This window comes from Microtus pennsylvanicus, chromosome 12, assembly GCF_037038515.1.
Source record: "Microtus pennsylvanicus isolate mMicPen1 chromosome 12, mMicPen1.hap1, whole genome shotgun sequence".
NCBI classification, from domain to species: domain Eukaryota; kingdom Metazoa; phylum Chordata; class Mammalia; order Rodentia; family Cricetidae; genus Microtus; species Microtus pennsylvanicus.
In genome coordinates this window covers 1,583,122-1,610,048 of record NC_134590.1, presented here as the reverse complement: position 1 = coordinate 1,610,048, position 26,927 = coordinate 1,583,122, and the positions used below count along the sequence as shown (strand labels likewise).

The following is a 26,927-nucleotide window of genomic DNA, read 5'->3' as shown; positions in this document are numbered from 1 at the left end:
GTTATGTGCTGAAAGAGGGCAGTGGGGCCGAAGTGGGGAGGGTTCTGGATGGAAGCTGGGTGGGCTAGGAAGAAAGAGGCAGTATCCAGGGAGTAGAGGCCCTGCAGAGAGCCCAAGAAGGATAGGGGGCCAAGGAACCTCTGAGCTCCCCGTCCCAGGCTGGCGCCGCAAGCCAGAAACTCACCCCAACGCTGGGTCTCCTGGCGCCGAGAGATCAGGTCTCCGTGCCTCTAAAATATTTCTTAAAAAAATAGAAATTTCATCATTTCTTCAAGACTACCTAAAAGTACAATTAAAGCAGGCCACCTGTCTTACGGTCTTTAGTTGTTTCCTGGAGCTTCTTGTTTAGCATTTAACAAAAAGAGCCAGTTTGGGGGATCCAAGAGCTTGCCATTTCTAGTGCCTGCCAGTTAAATTAACATAGTCACCACACGTAAAACCAGATGGAGTACCAAATGTCTTTTCTTTTTGGCCCAAATTTTTCCTTTTTTTCTTATCTTTTTGTTTTCCATTTTAGCATCTTTTATTCCCTAAAAATTGAAGCCTTCCGTGGTAGTTGGAGAGATCTGTGGTTTGCTTGAGATTTCTGTGCTGCTTCTAGGAGTAGCTCAGCACTCCAAGCTCTGCATTTATCCTGCACAGTTTCAGGAACATGTGTGGGCTAAAGAACATGCATGGGTGGATTCAAGAAACTTCCCAATAAGGTTCCTTACAACCCGGGAGCAGGGCATGCTGTATGTTGTCTTGAGTTTCCCTGTGAGGCCATTGCACATTCTACAGAAATTCCTGTCATCTTTTCCTTGTTGAGCTGGAAAATGACTGGCTCTTATCTTTGACATCTTTATCATCACGGACTCATAAAACTTCTAAGCCAAAAAGGCAACAGGCACGGAAAAGCACCCCAGAATTAAAGATGATTCTGTGTGCAAGGGTTTTGCCCATGTGTGTTGTTTGCACCACTTGCATGCCTAGTACCATTGAGACCAGAGGAGAGAGACACATGCCCTGGAGCTGGAGTTACAGGTACCATGGAGACCAGAGAAGAGAGACGCATGCCCTGGAGCTGGAGTTACAGGTGGTTTAAGGGCTGTGTGTACGCTGAGAACTGAAGTCAAGTCTTCAGCAAGTGCTCTTAACTGATGAGCTTCAGCAACCCAGAATTAGATATTAGAAGAGCATCAAGAAAAACAACAAAAAAGAAATCATGGCTGAGCGCTAGTAAATGAAGAGTTCTGACCAAATGTTGTGAAAACAGTAAGAGGCTCTCCAGCAGTCAGCTCAGAGTGTACTGTAGACCAAACCAAAGGGATGCTAAAACTCCTTACAGAACACAAAGCCATACCTCAAAGAGCATAAGGGATCATTTATCCTGAGCCAGAGACAAGTGATCAAACTGCCCCAACTAAGAGTCGACCAACGTGGAAGTGATGGCATGAATGCCTACAGTCACCAGACAGAACAGTCTTTAGGCTGCTTCCGTACATTGCTGTGTTAGTTTACAGTGGGAGGCCCCTTTGTCGCATGTTTTAGATCTTACAGCATCTCAGGACTGGTCTTGCTAATACATTCCAAAGGTTTTTATCTGATAGTTGAGAAGGGTGTTAGGCCAGATACAGAGGTGTGCCAAAGGTAGTCCAAGATAATCTGTCTACTGATCTGCAACATCCTCCTCTACATAATAACATTCTTAGTCAATCATCCTGGTAGGAGCTTTTGAATTTCTGAAGCACCCAGAAGTCCAGCATGCTATCCATTGAACCATACAGCCCATCTTTATCATGATGAGATTTTGACACATGTGGCTTTTTCTGAGGGCTTCGGTCCATATGACAAAAGAACAAAGCACAATGAATGCTCTCAGTTCGTATCCTTGGTCCTCCGTTCACCCAAGTCCCTGCCTGGCAAAAGACTGTGTCAAAACTGACTATAGTCTCTTATTTGGTGGTTATTTTAAGATACTTTTGCTTATCTTAAACTAGTAGTAGGTTGTTCTAACAACTCCCTGGCCCACCTCTCTATTTGGTTGTATTTATTTGATAAAATTCAAACTCTTATGAACTCTGCCTGCTCTGCACCCACAACGCTGAGGATGACTCAAGAAACCTTGTAACCTTGCTAATTGCAGTCACTTTCTAGTTCTCAGTGAGCTGTCATGTTGGCCGCAAGTCTAAGAGTGTCCATCATTTGTTCATTGTCCCTGGAATTTGTTCATTGTCCTTGAAGTCAGCTAAACTTCACACTCCCCTCCCTTCAGGAGAAACCATAGGACAACAAACACCACCACCAGTCTCTGAGTCTCTGCCACTTATTTCTTCCCGCTGCACGGAGAGCTGCAGGAGGAGTACCGAGGCTGCAGGGGGAGCACCGAGGCTGCAGGGGGAGTACCAAGGCTGCAGGAGGAGTACCGAGGCTGCAGGGGGAGTACCGAGGCTGCAGGGGGAGCACTAAGGCTGCAGGGGGAGCACTAAGGCTGCAGGGGGAGTACCGAGGCTGCAGGGGGAGTACTAAGGCTGCAGGGGGAGCACTAAGGCTGCAGGGGGAGTACCGAGGCTGCAGGGGGAGTACTAAGGCTGCAGGGGGAGCACTAAGGCTGCAGGGGGAGTACCGAGGCTGCAGGGGGAGTACCGAGGCTGCAGGGGGAGCACTAAGGCTGCAGGGGGAGCACTAAGGCTGCAGGGGGAGTACCGAGGCTGCAGGGGGAGTACTAAGGCTGCAGGGGGAGCACTAAGGCTGCAGGGGGAGTACCGAGGCTGCAGGGGGAGTACCGAGGCTGCAGGGGGAGTACCGAGGCTGCAGGAGGAGTACAAAGGCTGCAGGGGGAGCACCAAGGCTGCAGGAGGAGTACCGAGGCTGCAGGAGGAGTACAAAGGCTGCAGGAGGAGTACCAAGGCTGCAGGGGGAGCACTAAGGCTGCAGGAGGAGTACTGAGGCTGCAGGAGGAGCACTAAGGCTGCAGGGGGAGTACCAAGGCTGCAGGGGGAGCACTAAGGCTGCAGGGGGAGTACCGAGGCTGCAGGAGGAGTACCGAGGCTGCAGGGGGAGTACAGAGGCTGCAGGGGGAGCACTAAGGCTGCAGGGGGAGTACCGAGGCTGCAGGAGGAGTACCAAGGCTGCAGGGGGAGCACTAAGGCTGCAGGGGGAGTACTGAGGCTGCAGGAGGAGTACAGAGGCTGCAGGGGGAGCACCAAGGCTGCAGGGAGAGTACCGAGGCTGCAGGAGGAGTACCGAGGCTGCAGGGGGAGTACTAAGGCTGCAGGGGGAGTACCGAGGCTGCAGGAGGAGCACTAAGGCTGCAGGGGGAGTACCGAGGCTGCAGGGGGAGCACCGAGGCTGCAGGGGGAGCACTGAGACTGCAGGGAGAGTACCGAGGCTGCAGGAGGAGTACCGAGGCTGCAGGGGGAGTACCGAGGCTGCAGGGGGAGTACTAAGGCTGCAGGGGGAGTACCGAGGCTGCAGGAGGAGCACCGAGGCTGCAGGGGGAGTACCGAGGCTGCAGGAGGAGTACCGAGGCTGCAGGGGGAGTACCGAGGCTGCAGGGGGAGCACTGAGACTGCAGGGGGAGCACCAAGGCTGCAGGGGGAGTACCAAGGCTGCAGGGGGAGCACCGAGGCTGCAGGGGGAGCACTGAGACTGCAGGGAGAGTACCGAGGCTGCAGGAGGAACACCGAGGCTGCAGGGGGAGCACTGAGGATGCAGGGGGAGCACTGAGACTGCAGGGGGAGCACCAAGGCTGCAGGGGGAGCACTAAGGCTGCAGGGGGAGTACCGAGGCTGCAGGAGGAGCACCAAGGCTGCAGGGGGAGCACCAAGGCTGCAGGGGGAGTACCGAGGCTGCAGGGGGAGTACCGAGGCTGCAGGAGGAGTACAAAGGCTGCAGGGGGAGCATCGAGGCTGCAGGGAAGCACCGCAGCTGCAGGCACCCTGTATATCCTGCTGCTCCTTTCTCCCAGGACGTGGCTGTAACAACTGTGGCTTCCATTGCCAGCATCCTTCCTGGGGCTAACTGCCAACATACAGATGGATTTTTCTAAAAGATGAAGTTGGGGGTGGTGTCATTTCCTTCTTTATATCGGTTCCACACTTTCTTGGCCCATTTGTTTAAAGCTTCTTTCTTTATAGAAATTTTTAAAAACAAATTAAGACAGGGCTGGAGTCATAGCTCAGCACTGAAGTAACTACCTTACATGGACAAAGCCCAGGGTTCAAAGCCCAGTACTAGCAGAACTACTTATATTTTAAGACCAAACCTTAAAATTTTAAATTTAGGGATTTGTAGGGTGGTCTATGGGAAAGATAGACTATTATGTAGAGACATTAGGAAAGTTTATGTTCTGTCCAATGAGATTATAAATCTCATTCAAATATGGACACATGGAAGACTTGATTAACTGGTTTTTACAAAAAATATGGTGATTTTGCTTTCTTCATACTTCATGATCTTACAGCTAAAACACAGCTTTGTTTCTGGTAAAAGACATGGCTTGTTCTGGATCCATGGGTTAGCAGTGCCCAGAGCATCTGTCTGTACCTTCCAAGGAGGATTCATCTGCTGGGCACAAGGATACCAGGTCAAACAGAGGTGGGCAATGCACAGCTATTAAAATTGTAAGGATAGCCCCAAGATTCCCGATTCTCCTGCCTGTACCTCCTGAGTGCTGGCAAAACATGCATTCACAATCACACTGGGCTTTGTGCATTTTCGTACACTTAAAATCCAGACGTACCTCTGTGCTGGAATGCCGTGCTTATTAGGGCAGTTTTGTCTGTGGTCAGAGGTAGGAGGTTCTGCCTTCCTTCCTTCCTTCCCTCCTTCCTTCCTTCCTTCCTTCCTTCCTTCCTTCCTTCCTTCCTTCCTTCCTTCCTTCTTCCATATAAATTGCCCTTGATGCTCACAACTCACTAAACTTCCACATGAGACTTAGGGCCTCTTTATCTGACTTGTAGTACTCAAATGAGCTGAAACACCATGAGGATTTTAAGTAAGATCAGATTAGAATTAAATTCAGAAACTTACCAATTTTCTTTTCAGGCTTATACGTACACCCTGCCTGTAACTCTCCCCTCCCCTCCCCTTGAGGATTTCCAGTCTTAAAAGAGGCAGAGGAGTTCTCTCTGGTCTTCCACCCCAAAATCAGCTGTGTACAGAAACAGAAAGCAACTGAGAGAGATACAGGAGAAATTGGGGTTCCCTATTGAGGTTCTTAGTTTCAGTATTAAAAAACAAGCCCAACCTGAAGCACCAGGACAGTTTATTAGTGTCTACCCAGAAGCCTCAGTGCAGGCAAGCTATGAGTCTGCCAGATAGGTGGATTTACACAAAAACACCTGAGCAGAGGAGAAGGTAAGCAAAGGCTGTGATCATTCACAAGTTGGGGGAGGAAGCTCGAAGCCTTAGTGAGTCCTGAATCCTGGCTGGCCAGAGGCAGAAACAGAGTCTGGGTCACCACTGCACAGGGACGGGCGCAGGACAGCAATCTGCACAGGGACGGGCGCAGGACAGCAATCTGCACAAGGACATCTGTAGGACAGTAATGGGCACAGGGACGGGCGTAGAACAGATTTCTGTGAGTTCCAGATCTTCATGGCTAGTTCCAGGTTAGCCAAAGCTACCTAGTGAGATTCTGTTTCAAAAAGAAAGCAAACAAAAGCAAAACAAACTGTTTATTAAGGCACAGCTTCATCGTCTACTGACACTCCACGGTTCATTGTGTGTTTGATGACAATGCAGGTTTAGTAGGTAAAGCCGCTTGCCACCCAGCCTGACTACCTGAGTCTTAGCCCCAGAACTGAGGAAGGGGAGGTCCTACTGCCACAAGTTCATTTTTTAAAACCTGAAATACTTGCCACCCAACCTCTTACTGAGAATGTTAGAAAGTTTGCCAACCATTAATTAAAAGATCTAACACATATCTAATGAGAATCCCTGCAACCAACCAGGAATAACAAAAGTCATTTTTTGAGCAAACAACAATTTTGATTTTCTTAAAATTGAGAAAAATGAATTCTTGAAGATATCTACCTGTGTGTGTGTATGTGTGAGACAGCCTGTGTGAGAGAGATTTGGTTTGATTCTTCTTTGTTTTGTGCATGTGTGTGTGTGTTAGCTAGAGATGTGGGGATCTGGGTTGTCATTCTTTCCAGCACTAAAGTGTGTGCGAATCCTGTATGTTTTCTCATTGCGTATCTGAGCACAGCTTTTCTCATTAGTCAGTATCCTTCGGGGTGAGCTGGTCATCTGTAAGGTGTGTCAATCATGGCTGCTGCTGGTGCCGTGTCTTTTTGCTCTGTTCTGAACTGTTTGCCACAGGAGAGTGTGCACTGTTGAGACTCTAAGTTTGTGAGATATTGGTTTTTGCATGTGAGGGGAGGAAAAACTACATGTGGTTCATTGCTGACTGCAGCATCCTTCACACTGAAGATCACGGTTCTGTGTGAACGGTAAGGATGACACGCCTTTGCTGAAAACAGGACACAGCAAAACTATCAAATGGCGTGGAATGCAAGCAGCATTTTGTCACAGAATGTCAGCCCTCGATGCACACTACGGTGACCCCATTCTGTTTCCAGTTACTCCACCTAGATCGCGTGGCCTCTGCCGTGGATATGCCACAAGACAATAAGATCAGGTGAGCAGATGGAAGCTTTTGTTTTGTTTTGTTTTGTGTTTGCATAGTGAAAGCAGAGTTTGCATAGATTTTTTTTAAAAAAGGAAAGTGAGAGAGAACTCTGAAGAGTGGGAGGGGATTAGAGGAAGAATCTTAGTTACTTTTGTGTTAGTTACTTTTCAGTTGCTGTGATAGGCAATACAGAAGAGTTTATTGGGGACTTGCAGTTTCAGAGGCAGACAGGCATGAGACTGGAGCGGTAGCTAAGAGCTTACATCCTGATCCACAAGCATGAGGCAGAGAGACCTAATTAGAAATAACGTGGGCTTTTAAAACCTCAAAGCCCAACCCCAGTGACACACCTCCTCCAGCAAGGCCACACCTCCGCATTCTTCCCAAACAGTTCCACCAACTAAGAACAAAATATTCAAACTGAACCTATTGGGGCCATTCTCATTCAAACTACCAAATTGCTCATGGAAAGGTTTTTAACAGCCAGGCTTGAAAGAGACATCACACACTCACAACCCAATCTCTTGGTTACACCTGACTGGAATTCTTGGAGAATTGAGAGTAACACACAGCCATTGCTAGCTCTTGGCCTCATGAGAGGTTAGGAGATTTGTATGGATAATGAACATGGAGAGACATTCAGCTTCTTAGATATTGAGAAAAACAAAACTGAACCCATATATGATAATAATCTTAACTCATTGTTAGCTAAAATAATATTTTTATCATCACATGTTTGGGAGGATTAAAGGGAACTCATACACCACCAGGCTAGACTCAATGCACATAACCATTTTGTAAAATATGCTCTTTTGTAAAAGCAAATAGTTGTATATTCAACTCTCTTCAATTGTTATGTAGTACAAAGAAACCATTACAGACTAGGATATATGAACAAGAACATATAAAACACATACAAACAAGGATCCTAAGAAGAGAGGAAAAGAGAGATAAAGAAAAGACACACCCCCAGTCCTATAAATCAATGCAATAGCATGGAGTGGAGACCCCAGAAGTGAAACTGAAGATCTGTGGCAAAGATGCAATCCAATAGACACGAACTCAATAGACAGAAACTCAATAGACATGAATTCAATACACATGAACTCAGTAGACATGAACTCAGCAGACATGAACTCAGTAGACATGACATGAACTCAGTAGACATGAACTCAGCAGACATGAACTCAGCAGACATGACATGAACTCAGCAGACATGAACTCAGCAGACATGAACTCAGCAGACATGAACTCAGCAGACATGAACTCAGCAGACATGAACTCAGCAGACATGAACTCAGCAGACATGAACTCAGTAGACATGAACTCAGTAGACATGAACACAGTAGACATGAACTCAGCAGACATGAACTCAGCAGACATGAACTCAGCAGACATGAACTCAGCAGACATGAACTCCATAGACATGAACTCAGTAGACATGAACTCAACACACATGAACTCAACACACATGAACTCAGTAGAGACAGGTAGGCTTTCCAACAAGTGCCACAGGAGAGTTTAAGATACATGAATGTCAAGTAAAACCTCACATCTTATACAAAAACTGCATAATGAACAATATTATGATGATCACAAAACTTAAAAATCTTTATGCTCCATTGGCTGGGTCACGAGTTTTTAGATTGTCATGAAAAAGATAAATAACAAATGGGAAAACTGACAAATTTGACTTTATCAAGATTAAAGCTTTTTTTTCCCCTGAAAAAAAATACAAATAAGGAGAATGAGAGGCCACGTTGTGTTCAATAAGGGTTTGTAATAATTACGGCGAACTGTCAGATGCATCTGTGAGAAAGCCTACACAACAAAGGATGAAAGTGTCTGCAGGAGAGCCCAGCACTGGTGCATGCAGGCCCCTGCTTCCACGGTGGGGAAGGAGAGCAACACCTGAGTGAAGACCTGACAAAGAAGAACGACGTGACATGTGGCCACACGGAAGAGGCCCAATGCTAGTCACCATTAGAGAAATGAACGCATTGAGCATTTAAGTCAGTATACAAAGTGGTAAGTTTTCTTATGGCGTATTCAGACATATGTGTTAACTCGTCCCAATCCGTCAGCCTCCCCAGCCACCCTCCCGCATGCTCACCCTCTGCAGCTCCCTTCCACTGGGAATCAGTGTTCTCTCTGTGCCTCTGGAATGGCTGAAATTAAGAGCTCAGTACCTAGTGCTGTCAAGAATGGGACTCAGCAAAGACTCAGATTGTAGGTTAATTCCAAAATTGTATGGTCACTTTTTTTTTTTGAAGCAGGAATTGAACCCAGGGCTTTATGAATTCTGGTTTAGGCTGAAGGCCTCTACCCCTTGAGCAGCCAGCCATTCTGAAAACCAGTCTGATTTATCTCAGGAAGCAAAGTTCCACCTTGGCCTGACCCTACGATCTCATTTCTGATAAAAAACATTTTTATTAAAAAATAAAAATGTTCACACAAAAAGCATTTTATGTAGATATAGTTATAACAGTCCTAAGTTATACAGATGGGGAAAAAGGACAGAGATGGCTCAGCAATTAAGAGTACGACTTTTCAGAGGACTTGGATTCAGTTCCTAGCGGGATGGGAGGAGGACACAGACTCATAGCCACCTGTAACATCCCCTCCAGAGAATCCAACGCCCTCTTCTGACCTCTGGAGACACCTGGAGACACCACACACACACCCTGGAAGGGAGGAGAGGGGAAGGAAGGAAGAATGGAGAAATAATGTTTCTTAACTGGGGTCTTGACAAACTATTGTGGGACCTGCACCAATGGGGGTAGGAAGAGGAAGGGAAGTTGGGGGGATTAAGGAGGAGAGAGGGTGAGGGAGGACACCTTCCTTGCTAAGGGCAGGGGAACAACCAACTGGTTGCCTGCACGTTGGTCTAAAGTGCCTTTTGCTCTTTTTTCTGGTGGGCTGGTAACTTCGAAGAAACAGTTAAGTTGAAGTTGAACAGTTAACATCTGCAAGAGACTGTCAAGGGTACCTACCTGAAGAAACAATGACCGCAGTTTAGCACAAAAGTCCCTCCCTCCCTCCGTGGTTCTGGCATCCAGAAGGCCTGAGACACTCCAGGTTATCTGGGAACCAGGGTTTGAACCTGTTCAGAGCAGGACGCTTTCGGCGGGACCCCCAGGATGGCGTTCAGCATCTGCGCTAGCGAAGTGGCACGGGCGGGCGGGCGGGCTGAGGACAACCCGGGCCTCGCTCGCTCTGCGCGGTCCCCGAGGCCTGGGCGCGCGGCGTGTGTGGGGCCAGGCAGACGGGCGCGCGGGGAGGGCGGCAGGCGCGGGAGGGACGCCGCAGCTCGGCTCCCGCAAGGCCGCCCCATGGCCCCGCCGCGCCCGGCCCGCCTGGTGCCCGCGCTGCGCGCCCTGCTCTACTGGTCCCTGGTGTACGGCTACTGCGGGCTGTGCGCCTCCGTCCACCTGCTCAAACTTTTGTGGAGCATCGGCAAGGCACCAGCGCAGACCTTCCGCCGGGCGGCCCGGGCACATCCGCCCGCGTGCCTCAGCGACCCCTCTCTGGGTACCCACTGCTACGTGCGGATCAAGGTGAAGGCCGGCGCGCGCCCGGAGCGCGGGGAGGGAGCCTGACGCGGGCGAGGGCCGTGGGAGCCGCGGGCTCCAAGGGCGCTGGGCTGATTCTTCCCAAATGCTTCCCGGCTACCGGCGGGGGGACCCCAGGGAAGACAGGGGGGACAGGGCTGGGGGTTGTACAGGGGCTCAATTTATGTCTGTCCGCTTTCTCCTTATCGCGTGTGTGGGGTGGGGGCGGGAGGGAGGCTATTTCTTTGTGGAATTTCTCTAACCGGAGGATCCTCCTCCTGCCGAAGCAACTCAGAATAATTCTACCACCCTTTCCTACTGCAAGGAGAAGCCGTCTCCTGTCATCCTTTCTGCCTTTTAGGGCTCGGATCAGCTGCAGAACAACGCTCCTGGCGATGTCCTGCTGTCTTAGGTTTGTCCAGGTTTTTTGAGATGGAGCGAACGGACAGTCCTTTGGAAAGTCATTTCTGATTTCAGATGACCTAGGCAGAAACAGAAAAGAAATGGTGTGTGTTTGTGAGCAAGGCCGATGTGAGCACTCAGGGACCCGAGGGATGGAATAAAAAGTAGGTGTCCACTTTCCTTAGTAAAGCTTCCTTCGCTCGTCATTGACAGTACTTGTCCCAACTTCGGTCACAGCCCACAGACGTTCTATTTCCTGACGCCAGGTGGTGGAGTGAAATTGTCCCTGTGACACGCACTGCACTCTGACTCACGAGCCTCTCAAAGGCAGCATACGAGGAGATATTTATGTTACTGAGTCCTGACTTTCCGTCAGCAGCTAAATTCCCCAGCAACTGGGATTCAGAAAGGCAGGAGAGGCCTGAAAGATGAAAGAATCAAATGCCTGCCGTCACGTTTGGTAAAAAAAACAAAACAAGCAAAAAAAGAAAAATGAACCCGACCAACGGACTTAGAACTTAGTATAATTCATCATTATAATTATCGACCTGGCAAATACCTAGTACAGTAAAGTAGTGATTAAATCCAGTCCGACGGCAATAACATCTCATTCTTCAAGATTCAACCACCACTAAAACATTTTTAAAGAGATAACAGCAAAGTCGCATGTGCTAACTTCTGACTTACGGAGAAAATGTAACCTAGGGACCATCGTGAGTTCCTCGGAATGCCTTTCTTTTTCCTTTGAAGGAGAACCAAGAAATAGACACAATGGTAATTCTAGTCAGCTAGTCACTACATTCCTCTCCACCTCTGTTTATTTAGCGGTGCTACAGCTGCAACCTTCCCAGCTACCTTTATGACTTGCCTGACTTGTTTGGACCTCATTTGCAGGAGGGGATTGCGGAACTGAGAACCCCAGGTCTTAAAAAAGCGGGCGCTCTACCGCTGCACCAGGGCCTTATTTTCTAAATCTGTAAACGACAGAGTTAAATGAAATGACCGGCCAGACTCTTTCACGTCAAAGTCCAGGGTCCATGCTCAACTTTTGACCTCCACTATCGTTCATACTTTCAGGGATTTTGCTTCTTTTCCCTTTCTTTTCTGTTTTACTGTTCCTTGGTGTTTGCTGCTCTTGTTCCGGTTCCCTTCCTTTTCCTTGGGCTAACTTATCTTCCACGTGCTCAGTGAAGTCTCTGGCACTTGGTATATTCCGCTGTTAGAAGCACACACGGGAGGAACAGGCAGCGAGGGGACCATATATGAAACACTCAAGATAAAGTGTGGGAAGGAGATACCTAAAAATAAGAGAAGGGGTGTGAATTACATAACTTCTGACGGGCAAGCTAAGCAGAGTACACGAGATAGTCTTAGCAAAATTGAAATTCAGATCAGAATTATTTACATATCCTGCAGGGGATGAAACATGACACCTCACTAAGACGAAAGCTACACTGTGATGTTGCTTCAGAAGCTCAAAATACATACATTGGCCTCAAAATACATACACAGAACAAAGGAGAGGGGTATTCTAAGGGAATACCCCAAAGGTGAATTGGTCCATTTATCCTATTGTTAACTCACGTTGTTAAATTAATATTTATTTCTTAATGCTAAAATAATTCAAGTGAGAATGTTTTCAGCCTAATGGAAATTCTAAACGTCTTAGTTTGATGATGCTTGTTACCACAATCTGCGTACTTCCCACTTTCAGGATTCGGGACTGAGATTTCACTATGTTGCTGCTGGAGAAAGGGGCAGACCCCTCATGCTGCTGCTTCATGGATTTCCGGAATTCTGGTAAAGTTACCGACTAACTTCTTCTCCTTCACGTTAGCACTCAGCAGCCTGGCTTGGTTCACTTGGTGATGCTGTAAAAGAATAGGATTTTTTTCCCTTAGGTTGGGAAGCTGGTGTGAGGTGCCATGTATTGAGTCAGCCCAGGATAGAAGGTAGAAAGGCAAGAGAGCAACAGAGGGTGAATTTGTGCTTAACCCCACGAGGTCAGGATCGCTCATGCCATAATCATGTCTAACAAGTTCTACTCTTGATACTTTACAATCAGGGTTAAATGTCATCTTGAGTTTTGCAGAGACAAACAGTCTAACTGTAGAACTTACCACAGATGACTTTCTTGTAAGGACAGATCATTTCCCAGGGTGGTGAGTGACTCCTGAAGTCCCTGAAGCCACAACAATGGTTTCCCTCCTAATCTAAAAGCATAAATACATATGACCATCCTAATTATTTCAAGACAACATCTTGCTGTGTAGCCCAGGCTAGCCTTAAACTCAAACCTCTTCTCGTCCAGCCTCCAGCTGTCACGCTTCCTTTTAGGGAGATTTAAAAAGTCTTCTAATGTTTCAATTTTCTGAAATTTCAAGTTATAAAACAGCTTCTGCAGAGCAGCTACTCTGGATATAATAAAATACAGCCCGGGTGAGGGAAGGAGGACTTGGCAGGAAGCCCAAGGCTTTGTTGAGAAGGCATGACCACAGGAACATATGAATGTAGGCTCTATTACAGACCTAAATGTTTTAAAGTAAAAGAGGAAATTCCTATAGCAAAAAATTCATAGTGCCTTCTATTCTAGTCTATTTGTGTTATTAGAATAAATATGTATATGGTTGGAATAAAATACCAGAACAGAAATTTACTTCTTACAGTTCTAGAGGCCAAGATGTTCAAGATTAAGTCCTTGGGAGATTCAGTGTCTGTTAAGAACCCAGTCCCTTTTCTCAAAATGCTGCCTGGTTGCTTTGTCCTTCCAAGGGACTGATATCAATCATATCCTCGTGCAGTAGAAGGATAGGGAGGGCCTAGCTAATTCTCTTGAGTGCTTTATTTAATATCATATGTGAGGGATCTGACCCCATGACTCAGTTCCTCTTTAAAAGCCTCTCTCAATACTATTGGGGTTTGAAAGGAAATGGCCCCCAAAGAGAGTGGCCTTCTTGGAGGAAGTGTGTCACTGTGGGGGCGGGATTTGAGGTCTCTTTGGCTCAAGCTTCCCTCAGCATGGCTGTCAGCTGACTTCCTGCTGCCTGCGAGTCAAGCTGTAGCAGACTCTCAGTTCTGCGCGCCTCCCTGCTCCCCACCATGATGATAAGGGACTGGACCTCTGAAACTGTAAGCCAGTCGCCCCAATTAAATGTTTTCTTTATAAGAGCTGCTGTGGTCATGGTGTCTCTTCACAGCAATGAAAACCCAAACTAAGACAACTGCCATTTTGGCAAATTGTTTCAGTATATGAATTCAGGGGTATTTACACTGGCAATATCAGTGACGGAGGTGGGTATTTCCCATTCTCTAATGATCCTAAAGGACCCAAATAAAAACAGACGTAAGCAACACCCAATTATGAAAAAATAGTGTATTAAAAAGAGATAGAAGAGACTGAGGTGAGAATAAAGTCTTTTTGTTGTTGGTTTTTTTGGTTTGTTCATTTGTGACAAAATCTCTCTGTGTTGCTTTGGAGCCTGCCTCAGAACTTACTCTGTAGACCAACTGGCCTCCGACTCACAGAGATCCGCCTGCCTCTGCCTCCCGAGTGCTGGGATTAAATGTGTGTGCCACCACCACCCAGCAAGAAAGTCCTTTTTGCTGGCAGAGGGGTATGACCTTCAGATGGTTCATGAACTAAATAGGTTAGGGAGTGTTTTTTAAAAAAGGTATTTTCCAGGTTGACACAAAAGTAGAATATTGGCTAACATTTGAAAAGCTAAAATCTTTCTCTTACTGTCCCATGGTATCTGGAATTCTACCATTACAAATTCTTCATTTTGTTTAGAGCCTTGAAGATATTGTGTCCTGATTTTAAAGCAAACTCTGAGAGTTTATCTGGAGGTTTTACCAGGCATGCACAACTTCCCAAATACCACTGACCAGAGAAAGGCCCTGCTCTATCAGAAGGCTCCACGTGGAGTGGCAAGGAAGGGCTCAGGTGTCCCACCCAGGCAGACAGATCAGCCACATCGACACTGGTAATAAATAGGGTGACAGAGTGTCATAGCCAGATTGCTTCTGCAGCCTTAAATGCATCTTGCTCGAGGAATATTACCTTTAGACAATTTAGTCATTATTTATGGATGAGAGGGAGCCTGCGGACTATCCATAAGTAGTCTATCCACAGTCTACCCATCACCCGATTTCTATAGTGCAAGAGGCCTGTAGGTATCATCCAGAGAAGATCTCTACCCACTCAGGGTTTAGTTGAATGGATAAACATGGAATTGTCTTCTTTTCCTCCATCTGGAAACAACCTAATTAAGAAGAAGAAAAACACCCAGTGTAACTGAGACATGTATAGGGAATTGCATCACAGAGTGCACGACATGACCACTTAATGTTGTACATTATTCTGAAGCATGAATCAAATTTTCCCAGAGTGGCAAAGGCAGGGAGTTCACTTATGGTCACAGGAATGTCCTGGTTGGGTTTTGTTGCCAGCTTAAAGAGGGGACCTCAAGTGAAGAATTGTTAAGAACAAATCGGCCTGCGGCATGCCTATGAGAGACTTTCTTAATTGCTAATTGAGGTAGGAGATCCCAGCTCATTATGGGCAGTACCATAGCTAGACAGATGGGCCTGGGCTAGGTAAGAAAGCTAGCTGGTTACAAGAGAGGGAGGAGTCTTCTTCCAAGGTTCCTGCTTCAGTTCCTACACCAGCTTCCCTTGGTGATGGACTGATACCAGAACTCTAAAGTGAAACAGACCGTTTCCTCCCCAAATTGCTTACGGTCAGAATGTTTTTTATCACCATGACAGAAAAGAAAAATAGAACAGGGATCTAAAATATCACTTAGAATATTTTTGCAGAGGTGTTGTGAGGATAGAAACAAAATGTGTAAAACCCTTCACGTGGGCCCAGTCAATACTCAAAATCTGTTCATTTGGGGACTTGGAAGACGGCTCAGTGGGTGAAGCACTCACTGCTCAAGTATGGGGGTCCAACATCCTCTCTGGTCTCTGCAGACACTCAATCACACAGACACACAAAAGTAAAGAAAATAAAAAGAAACCCTTACAATAGTTTCTAACACCGAGAGTACCATACAGCCTAATGCACTATCTATACTTACCGTTGTTACCTGAGACTGGTGAGCAGCGGCAGTATTTAATGTGTACTGTTACATGGGGACACGAAACAGCAGGGTCCTGCATCTGCTTTCTTAAATGCACAGGAAGCGTTAGAGAAGATAACACATCTGTGGGAACTTTAGCTAAATCAGCCCAAACTAGGGCTGTTTGACAGAAGATGGTATTTCTCTCCCTCTGCCTCAATCTGCATCTCTTTTAAAAATATTTTTGAGCTGACCCAGGCAATTTCTGCGAGTTGCCTTCATCTGCAGCTGCCTGGAATGCTGCCATCCCTCTCGTGCAGAGGCGAGTGCGCACGCCTCATCCTGATCTCAGCATGGTGGTGGTGGCCTCAGCCTCCACGGAAAGGACAGAAAGGATGCTCCACACCTCAAAGTGTCTGGCGTGGAAAACCAGGATCCTGAATTTTTTTTAACAAAAGTAGCAGGGGAAGAGGCTGTCTTGTTGTTTGTTTCCTCTGCGATTGTCTAGAGGTGTCAGCAAAGCTAAGCATGGTGGCACATGCCTATGAGTCCAGCATGGACAGGCCAAGACAAAGGAGCCTGAGGCCAGCTGGGTCTAAGCAGTGCTAGTGCCCGGCCTGACTTCTAATAAGTTCCCATTCAGGAAACCAATAACAAAACCACTGTTTCTCTCTCTCTCTCTCTCTCTCTCTCTCTCTCTCTCTCTCTCTCTCTCACACACACACACACACACACACACACACACACACACACAAATGTTTTTAGGATAAAAAGTATGAAAATAGTTTTGTTTCAGTATCATAAGGGTTGTAGTCTTTGCAGCGTGTGACAGAGGGATTATGTTTGCTTTGTTTATATGAACAACAATGCCATCTGTCACTACAGGGATTTCAATTTTCATTTGTGGCTGAAATGTGAGTCAAATTTGTTACTATTTATGAATTCCAGAAAAAAGATGTTTAAATTATTCTTCAGAGGCTGGTAGGAGGCTTGGTAGGTAAGGTGTTTGCTGTGTGAACATGACAGCCTGCGCCCACGGCCCAGGACCCATGTAAAAGGCAGACACCACACACAGGATGCCAGCATGGAGGCAGACACAGGCAGGTCTCTCACTGGCTGTCCAGTTTAGACTGATCTGCAAGGATTAAGCCAGTGAGAGAGCCTGTCTCAAAACAAACCAAGGTGGAGTCTGTAAAGATGGCTCATCAGTTAAGCTATTGCTGCTCTTGTAGAGGACCTGAGTTCAGTTCCCTGAAACCACATCAAAGAGACCATAGCTACCTGTAACTCCAGCTCTAAGGTACCTGAGACTCTTCTGGACTCCACAGACTCCTGTGGTCATATGCACATACCCTTCTACACAAGCACACACACACACACGTACATATCTATACATTCATGCATTTGCAACTATAACCATATAAGCGTGCACATACACACAAAAATTATTCTTCTGAAATTTGTTAATATGTTGACATCTCCCGAGCTCTCAGAATTGATTAGAATGTTCTTTTGTCCTCACACATTCATAGCAATAGTTTCATTTTTCAAAATAAATTTTAGTTAATTTATAATATTACTAGGTGTCACTGTGACAAATATATGATATTATCATATTTGGTCATGTCTGTCCTGTTAAATTCCTTTGCTCCTTGTCAAGTCTTCCCTTGTTCCCCTCCTTTCTCTAAACAATCCTGTCTTCGTGTCATATATAATATATTGCTCATATATAGACATGCTATAGAGAGAGGGGAGGGGAGGGAGAGAAAATAAAAACATGCAATATTTGCTTTTCTGGGAATGACTTGTTTTGCTTAGCATGATGTATTCAGTTCTATCGTTTTCTCAAAAGCAGGACGATTTCATTCTTCTTTATGTGTAAATAAGGCTAATATGCCCTTGAGTAGATACACCCATGTTTCTGCATCCATTCATTTTTTGGTGAGCATTCCCCTTTGCATTTCACAAGAGAACCACAGAAAAGTGCATCATAGCCCCTGGAGTCAGAGTTACAGACACTTACCAGATGCCCAGGGTGGGTTCTAGGAACCAAACTGGCCCTCTGTAGGAATAGTTAGTGCTCTTAAATGCTAACTGCCAACATCATTGTTCTGTTGGATTCTTTTAGTTTTCAGACCCTTCCTTTTCAACCATAATTCCAACTGTTGAAGTTACTGAGTTATTATTGTTGTATTATTGAATAATTTGAATATTGAATATTAAAAATTGATTATTGAATAATAAATAATTGAATAATTTCAATTGTTGAAATTACTAAAAACAAAATACTGAGCCCTTTTTGACTGTGGAGTAAGGTAAGTCAAATTTAATTTAGAGGGAAATAGATTTTCATATAGTAAATCTATTTCCTTCTAAATTAAATTTCATTTTCAAAATGGCAAAGCCACCTGGCTCTACAGTACGAAAGTATTTTGTTTATATTACCCTGCCAAAGCATTGAGCCAGATTGTTGCAGATTCCAACAAAATTCTTAAGCTTATCTTCCTTATTATTATTTTAAAGGGTTAAGACATTTTATTTCATATAGAAATTCAATCTGGGCTGAGTGGTGGTGGCACACGCCTTTAATCCCGGCACTCGGGAGGCAGACGGATCTCTGTGAGTTCGAGGCCAGCCTGGCCTACAAGAGCTAGTTCCAGTACAGGCTCCAAAGCTACAGAGAAACCCTGTATTGAAAAACAAAACAACAACAAAAAAAAGAAATTCTATCTGTAAAGTAACTATTCTTAGTAAGGTTAGAAAATATATATCAATTTTGTATGTAATACTTTGTAGTTTCTGTAAATTCTGATCCCTTGCTCTGAGTTTCTGGAAATCGGAAGGAGATGAGTGTTCCTAATGCTGATGAAGGGAGGCTCTTTCTCACATGGCTCTCTTTTCCCTGTCATAACATGCAACTATATAACTTTTTTTAACAAGAGGGGGGTTTTTTGGTTATTTTTGAGATAGGGTCTTATGTAACCAGAGCTCACCATGTCACTGAGGATGACTGAACTTCCTTAAAATTTTTATTTATTCAATTTTATGTATGTAGGTATATATTAGTGAAATATGGGCTTTCAGTGTCCACAGAAGGCAGAAGTAGGCATTAGATCCTCTAGAAATGAAATTATGAATAGTGACAAGCCACCCTGTGGGTGCTGGGAATAATACCCAGGTCTTCTGGAATGGCAGCCAGAGCTTTTCATCACTGAGCTAGCTTTCCAGCCCCTACATAGTTTTTTAAAGAATCATTTCTGACTCTTTTCCCCTTAGGAAGTCTTTACTGTTCTTGTTTGTTGATTGGTTTTGAGACAGAGTGTCATGCTGACCAATCAGAATGGTTTTGAGACAGGGTGTCACTATGCTGACCAATCAGAACAGTCTTGAGACAGAGTATCATTATAATGACCAATCAGAACGGCTTTGAGACAGGGTATCACTATGTTGACCAATTAGAATGATTTTGAGATAGGGTGTCATTATGCTGGCCAATCAGAACCGTTTTGAGACAAAGTGTCATTGTGCTGACCAATCAGAATTCCTGCATTAGCGCCTCTCTCAGTGCTCTGATAATGTTGCTCTTACTATTAGTCGACGTTTATTTATTTTTGTGCGTGTGCATGTATGTGACATGGCACACGCATGGAGGGAGAGGAGAAGCTGTGGGAATGGAGTTCGTTCTCAGGGTCCAGCTCAGTGAGTCAGTCAGTCTTTACCCGCAGAGCTCCCTAGGTCCACGTTCTTAACGTTTCTTTTCCCCCTAGGTATTCTTGGCGCCATCAACTGAGAGAATTTAAAAGTGAGTACAGAGTCGTTGCACTGGATTTGAGAGGATATGGAGAGTCAGACGCACCTACTCATCAAGAGAGTTATAAACTGGACTGTCTAATTGCAGACATAAAGGATATTTTAGACTCTTTAGGTAGGTTAGCCTTTTGAATATTACTTATGTGTGTTTCTGTGTCTGCGTGGGTGTATGCACACATGTGTACGTAGGGACCTGCAGAGTCCAGAAGAAGGCACTGGAATCTTTGGAAGTCACAGATGTCTGTGAGCCTGCTCTACACACTGGGATCCACATTCTAGCCTTCTGATGGGACAATACGCACCCCTAAGCCTAAGTCATCTCTCTAGTCCCAATTTAGCATGTACGTACACCATGTGCATGCCTGGAGAGGCCAGAAGAGGGCACCAGATCCCCGGGACTGGGATTAGGGTGGTTGTGAGCTGTTCTGGGGCTGGGAACAGAACCTGGGCCTTCTGCAAGAACAGCAGGTACTCTTCATTACCCAGCCATCTCCACAGTATCATCATTAACTCTTTCAGTACTGAATAAACTGTGAACTGACCACGTATTTTCTCGGGAGGATGTTCTATATCTAGCTAACCTAGATATAAATTATCAATGTCCTGGCCACATAATTCTGAGTATGCAGCACACACTGTTTGTGTGAGGAACTTAAATTCCTGTACCCTGAGCATTCAGCTAAGAATGACTTTCAGACCTGTGTTTAAAAACAGACCTTGCTTATGGCTACAGCTATTGTTCAGTGATAGGCTGCCTGGTTAGCATGCCCAAGGTGCTGGGTTCCATCCCTGGTATATTGAGAACAGAGAACCACAGACCAACAGACAAACATTTCCTCTCTTTTTCAGGGAGAATAAGGGGAGGGTAATCCCATTGGACTGGGACAAAAATAGATAAAGACATACTGTTTATCACTTAAAGAAAATTATGCTCAGAAAGTTTCTTTCTTCAGAGCATATACCTAGATATTCATTATAAGATGCAGAGGCACTTACATGGTCTCTCTTGTATCTGTCAACTACAGCAATCCTGTGTGAGAACCCCTGCCCCAAACTCTGGGAAAGACAGCCATGCCATGTATTCCTATGATCAGGGTTCTCCAGGCTTCTACAGCCTGGGTGTGGGTCCACACGGGACCGTGGGTGGGAGTCCACACGGGACCCGTTCGCTTCTCTGTATGAGTTGAGCTGGGCCCAAGCCAAGGAGATAGGAGCAGACGGGGTCTTCTGGTGACAGCAGAGCTGGTAAGAGGCTGAGCCCAGCCACGTGGTGCAGCTCAAGTTTTGGCTGACAGCCCACAAGGCAAAGCAAGTCACAGGGTCACCTGAACAAAAGGTCAAGTCATACAGCTACCAAAGGACCAAAGCCAGTCAACATCAAAGGGGCACACAGTGTATTTCTTGTAAAATAACCATCCAATCTACAGACTTCACTTTGACTAAAACAAAACAACCACATGCTGCCTTTCGTGTGCTTATTTACATTTATATTGAGAGGGACACATGGTTGTGGAGGTCAGACAACACCTAAGACGCAATTCTCCATCATCTCCTTCCACCACGTGGGTTTTGGGGGCCAAACTCTGGTCCTCAGGCTTGGCAGCAAGTGCCCTTCTCTGCTGAGTCAGCTCGTTGGCCCAGCCCTTAGTGTGTTAAAATAACACGGGGGGGGGGCATCACTAAATCAAGACGGTAAGAGTATCATGATATAATTAAATTATAGATCCGGTCAGCAATTCTAGAGGGATGGGTGGATGGAACCTGAGCGCCTTCAGCAGTGGGTTTGTTGTTGTTGTTGTTATTGTTTAGTTTAGTTTTTATTTTTTCTGAATCTGACATAATTACACAGATTCTGGCATTGATTTTAAGTATATATGCTTCATTCAGATATGCCAATAATTCAGTTAGAATAGGCCTAAATTGGTGATCACAAAGCCCTATAGCCAAATCGATAATAGAAACGAGAAGACTGTGTGTATGTGTGTGTGTTGGGGGGTGATGTTTGCAAGTGTGTGTGCATATGTGTGTTACTTAAGTCATGGTGAGAAATGCCAGAAAGGAATTACAGAGGAGTCTTATCCATATGCACAAAGGAAAGCCTGTAGGGATCTCTCGTAATCAATACCCTAAGCCTAACTCACATCATCATTATGATTACCTTGTCGCTTAATGACAGACTCTGCTCTGAGGAACGCATCATTAAGCAAGCCTGTCGTTATGCCGATTTCACCGTGTGCTTACACAAGGCCAGGCAGCATCCATCAGTCCTTGACTGTGGCCTCCGTACAATCAAGATTAGCAAGCAAGAAAGGTGTATGGCATTCTTGCTGGCAAACCACAACATACTGTTTTATAGTAAATGGTTAGAGGAAGGACACTCTAAAACAGCAATAAAAAGAGTAGTATATTAATAATATAAAACATGCGCTGTATCACTAAGACAGCTAACATTGAAACTCTACCCCAAATAATCCTATTTATGACCTACTTACGTGCGGTCTCTACCACAGCTTCCGGACACAGGTCCATAAAACCAAAACGCAACTATTTCAGATTTCTTTTTTTTTAAAGATTTATTTATTTATTATGTATACAATATTCTGTCTGTGTGCATGTCTGCAGGCCAGAAGAGGGAACCAGACCTCTTTACATATAGCTGTGAGCCACCATGTGGTTGCCGGGAATTTAACTCAGGACCCTTGGAAGAGCAGGCAATGCTCTTAACCACTGAGCCATCTCTCCAGCCCCCTATTTCAGATTTCTTAAGAATGCTTTTTTCCCCCTCTAACTCCCTCTGGCACATCACATTTCCTTTTTTCATGTCCTCCTCATTAATTCTATTTTTTTTAAACACACTAAGTCCAATTAGCACTGACGTCTGCACATGGTGTGGGGCCCAGCGCCCAAAGCACGGGCAACCTAACAGCAGTCACAGCCCTAAAAGAAAAGTGGCCCCAGTCCCAGAAGCCATTCTTTGCCCTCAGCCAGTCCTGCTTCAGCGCCCTTGCTTGCCAGCAGCTCAGGAGGGGTAGAGCCCCGGGAGCCACTCTCCGTTCTACAGTAAGTTTGCTGGCCGGACAGTGCGCAGGCGCAGCAGCTGCCTCGTCGTGTCTAGAAGATGGTATTGCAAGGTTCCTTTCTCCGTCCTCCCGCGTCATTCTTTCACTCCCTCTCCCTTGATGCTTCCTGAGCTGTGGTGCGGACGGGTTGACATAAAAGTCCCACTTGGAACACTCAGTCACGTGTTCTCAGCACTCGGACTGGCATCTAATGTACAAACAAGTTTTGGAATTACTGGGCTCAGTAGCTCCTTATTTTAGTTCTTGAAACAGTATGGCCTTGGACACCTGCTTCTGATATCCAAACATACTGGAATTATAAGTGTGGGCACATGCATGCACGCACACACACACACACACACACACACACACACACACACACTTTTTAAAGTGTATAACTTGTAGGGATATTGGGTGAGATAAGGTAAGCATGATCTCAGGAATGTAACTCTTATGGGAGATAGCAATGTCACCACTTCTTTCTTTACTGTGATGTCAGCATGCTTTTCTTGGTCCCAGGGTATAGCAAATGTGTCCTGATTGGCCATGACTGGGGAGGCATGATTGCCTGGCTGATTGCCATCTGTTACCCTGAGATGATAATGAAGCTCATTGTCATTAACTTCCCACACCCGAGCGTATTTACAGGTGAGTTCCCTATCACCCCTGACGTTTTGGATTAAAAACAGCAAAGTTTGGTTAGCATAATCTTTTAATGGTGGAGTGAAGCCTGGGCATGGTGGTTCCCATCTGTAATCTCAGCCCTTGGAAGTCTGAGGCAGGAGGACAGAGAGTTCAAGGCCAGCTTGAGCTACACAGTGAGACTCTGCCTCAAAGATAGGTAATAAATAAATCAATCGCTAGATAAATAAAGTGAACCAACTAAGCCGAGATGGCACATGATACATGATGGCAGATACATTAATTTATTTGTTTGGTTTTTCAGACAGGGCCTTACATTGTAGCCCAGGCTGACCTAAGCCCAGGTCTGACATGTGTCTGTGTGTGCGTGCGTGCGTGTGTGTGTGTGTGTGTGTGTGTGTGTGTGATTGTGCGTGGGGGGAAATCAAGCCCAGGTCTCTACAATTGCTAGTGAGGCACTCTATCACTGAACTACAAGGCCAGCCTAATACTTTGCTTTAAACTTTCCTGGGAAAAAATGTAAGAAAATTTAGCTTCTTATTTTCTTGTATAATTTCCTAATTTTTTGAACACCATTTCACTTAACTTGGAGAGGACTAAGGGAGGAAATGTTGGCAGTGCTTTGAAAGTCACACATCCTGGCAAAAAGAAATTCTCCTCTTTCCTGGGTGCTTTAGCTGTTGGACGCAAATCTATTTCTAATTCTCAACGGTTTGACCTCCTGACCTCAGGACTTCTTTATTCTCTTAAAATTATTAAAGACCTCGGGGAGACTCTGTTTACCTGTTATATCTATAAGTGGTTACTACTTAGGAACTTAAAACTGGGATAATTAAAATATATTTATATATCCATTAGTTTTAAAAATTTATTGCAGATTCACATAAACACTGCAATTTGATGAAAACTAAGTAGACTATACAAAAGGACTAATACACTAAACAAGAATTAGTGAAAAGAATGTTGTTTCAAATTTTACAAATCTTTTAATTCTGGCATAACAGAAAACAGCTGGCTCTCTGCGTCTGCCTCCAGTCTGTTGCAATATGTTCCTAGAGCAGAAGAGAGAGAAGAAATCTGGGCACACAAAAATTTGCCAGCACCCTGTCTTCTTTCACTGGTCCATGTCCACTCCCACTCCCAAATTCATGGCCCCCTCTTCTTTTTCCTTTTTGTTTATTTCTTTATTTAAATTTTTTCATTTTACATACGAACCCTAGTTCCCCCGCCCATTCTCTTACCTCCCACCTCTTCCCATCCCACCCACCCACTCCTCAGAGGGGGTAAGGCCTCCCTTGGGGAGTCAGGGAAGTTGGCCATAACAAGTTGAGGCAGGACCAAGGACCACCCCCCCCCCCGACACACACACACACTTGTATCAAGGCTGAGCAAGAAAGACAAATATATGTACTCACTCATAAATGGATTTTAGGGTGTGCGTGGGGATCTTGTTCTAAACACAAGTTTTATCGTGTTTAATAGGAAAGACTCATATTTGATGTTTCTTACAACACCACCAAGCATTTGCAGACAATATGCCTGGATTTGTTTTCCAGTTAAACTGGTCAGTTAATCAGTTAAATTGATTTCTCTTGATTTAAGTGAAAAAAGTTCCACCTTCACAAAAAAAGGTAGCATAGCAGTAGTACCGTTACCATCAAACGATGTTCCTAAGACTCCCAGACACGTGAGTATAGTTACAAAATGAGAAATAAAATCACACCTCCGTAGCAAGATGGAGCACAGTACCAGGTCAGGTAAACACTCCCCATTCCTGTGGTCAGCGCCTCCTGATTGTCTTCAGTGTCTTGCCAAGCTCTTCCCTTGCCAAGCCTACCAAATCAGGCTCCTCCTCCCCATGTACACCAGCCACGCCTTCTTTCTGCTTCTTGCAGATGTCAACCCCAGGACCCATTTGGCTGTTCCTGGATGCCCGTGCTAGATTTTTGCAAAGCTGGCTCCCTCTCACCACGAAGCCTGCTTGCCACAGGCCACGTTGAGAGCCTCCTCTAGCCACGTCCCTTGATCTCCCCACCCTCTCCCGCTATCGCTCTTGTTACCTTGTTCTGTTTGCCCTACGCTGTGCAGGGCTGGGGTTTGAACCCAGAGCCATGTGCACATTAGACAAAGCGCTCTGCTAAGTATTAGCAAGGGCACAGAGAAATCACCAGACTGGACCACTCCGAGGGCAAAAAGAAAGGTTTATTGGGGACCAAACTTTCAAGGCTATCTCTGGGGTGTGTGTGGGGGGGGTGGACAGAGAGAAGAAAAAATGTCACAAACCAAGCAGGCTTTATATGACAGTGTGTGTTGGCAGGTGGTCTTTGAGCTGATTGGCCTGTTTGGATTGACGGGGAGCTGGATGCCCTTGCCCAGGGAAGTTGATCTTTGGGGGCAGATGAAGGGGAGTTCCTGGTAAACAGATCCCTGATTTCAATCTTTCGTTTTGTTTTTCAAGGCTGGGTTTCTCTGAAACTGTGGAGCCTGTCCTGGAACTCACTCTGTAGGCTAGGCTGGCCTTGAACTCACAGAGATCCGCCTGCCTCTAGAGAAGGCTCAGCCTTTAAAGGCAAGGCTCACAACCAAAAATATAACAGTCTTCTCTTTACCCAATAACAATCCTTCTGTTTACCAAGCCAAAGCCCTTCTGTGTAGGACATTGTCACCAGCGCTGCCATTTTGAGGGGCACACTTTGGGCCTCGCACCACCTGCACCACTGACCGTGGTGCAATTTTAAGATGTTTTCTCTGCAGAAGACCCCCCCCATCTGTTTGTTCCCTGATAAATCCCTGACTTACAGTTGATTCAAAAACTGTCATTGATTGAGTAATTTTCTAGATACATGAATAAAGGTGTAGGAAATGATCCAGTTCCTATTGAAGGTCAGAAATAAAGACTTCAGTCTGAATCTGTCTAGAAGAAAACTCCTTTAAATAATGGGACACTGCATCACCATAGATTCCTAAGCAAATTGTTAGGTGTGGGATCATGACCTCGGAGGTCAAGCAGCATAGTCCCGCCTCCCTGCTGAGTGAAAGCTTCTTAGGGAGGAACTTCCTTTTTGTTTAAGGAGTACACATTTTCTATACACTGGAAATACCAACCAAAATAAAAGAGCAAGGGTGTACTCAAAGCCATGCTTTCTTTAATGGGATTGCCTAAAAAGTGAAGTTGGTGTAAGATGTTCCCTCAGTAGTAACTAATTTCCAGCTCCTGGATGATGTCTAACCTGTACTTTAATTTCAGACTACATACTGCGGCACCCCGCCCAGCTGCTCAGATCTAGCTTTTATTACTTCTTCCAAATACCATGGTTCCCAGAATTTATGTTCTCGATTAATGATTTCAAGGTAAGTCAAGCAAATACTTTATTATTATCATTATTATTTTTGACAAGCATTTTAATGAAAATTAATATTTAAGAATGAAAAACGAAATTAAAATGTTAATTATTAGATGTTTTAGTTACTTACTGTTCTATTGCCGAGAAGGGACACCATGACCAAGGCGATTTATGAAAGACAGCAATGAATTGGGGGTTCTTTTAGTTTCAGAGACTCAGTCCGTTTTCATCGTGGCAGAGAACATCGTGGTAGATAGGCAGGCAGGCATGGTGCCAGAGGTAGCTGAGAGGTCTTATCTGTAGGAAGAGAAAGAGAGACTGGGCCTGGTATGGGCTTTGAGACCTTACAACCCACCTCATAGAGATAACCTACTCCAACAATAACAAGGCCTTAGCTCCTAATCCTTCCAAAATCAGACCCTCCAACTGGGAACCAAGAT

At 45.4% G+C, this 26,927-nt stretch overlaps 1 protein-coding gene and 1 long non-coding RNA gene across 3 annotated transcripts in view; one reads left to right on the top strand and one right to left on the bottom strand.

Annotated features, from left to right (window-relative positions):
• The window catches only part of LOC142832541 (uncharacterized), a 28,327-nt gene extending 18,510 nt beyond the window's left edge, over positions 1 to 9,817 (bottom strand). Inside the window, exon 1 of the long non-coding RNA XR_012907237.1 lies at positions 9,610 to 9,817. This is a non-coding gene — a long non-coding RNA (uncharacterized LOC142832541). The remainder of the gene's footprint in view (positions 1 to 9,609) is intronic.
• The window catches only part of Ephx4 (epoxide hydrolase 4), a 28,070-nt gene continuing 10,820 nt past the window's right edge, over positions 9,678 to 26,927 (top strand). Inside the window, exons 1-5 of one of the 2 annotated variants that reach the window (XM_075943060.1) lie at positions 9,685 to 10,173; positions 12,284 to 12,369; positions 19,400 to 19,557; positions 23,021 to 23,149; positions 26,391 to 26,494. In XM_075943060.1, the coding sequence (XP_075799175.1) occupies positions 9,757 to 10,173; positions 12,284 to 12,369; positions 19,400 to 19,557; positions 23,021 to 23,149; positions 26,391 to 26,494 (894 nt within the window). In that variant the 5' untranslated portion in view covers positions 9,685 to 9,756. Of the gene's footprint in view, positions 10,174 to 12,283; positions 12,370 to 19,399; positions 19,558 to 23,020; positions 23,150 to 26,390; positions 26,495 to 26,927 lie in introns of both variants that reach the window. The other variant, XM_075943062.1, reaches the window with a different exon arrangement.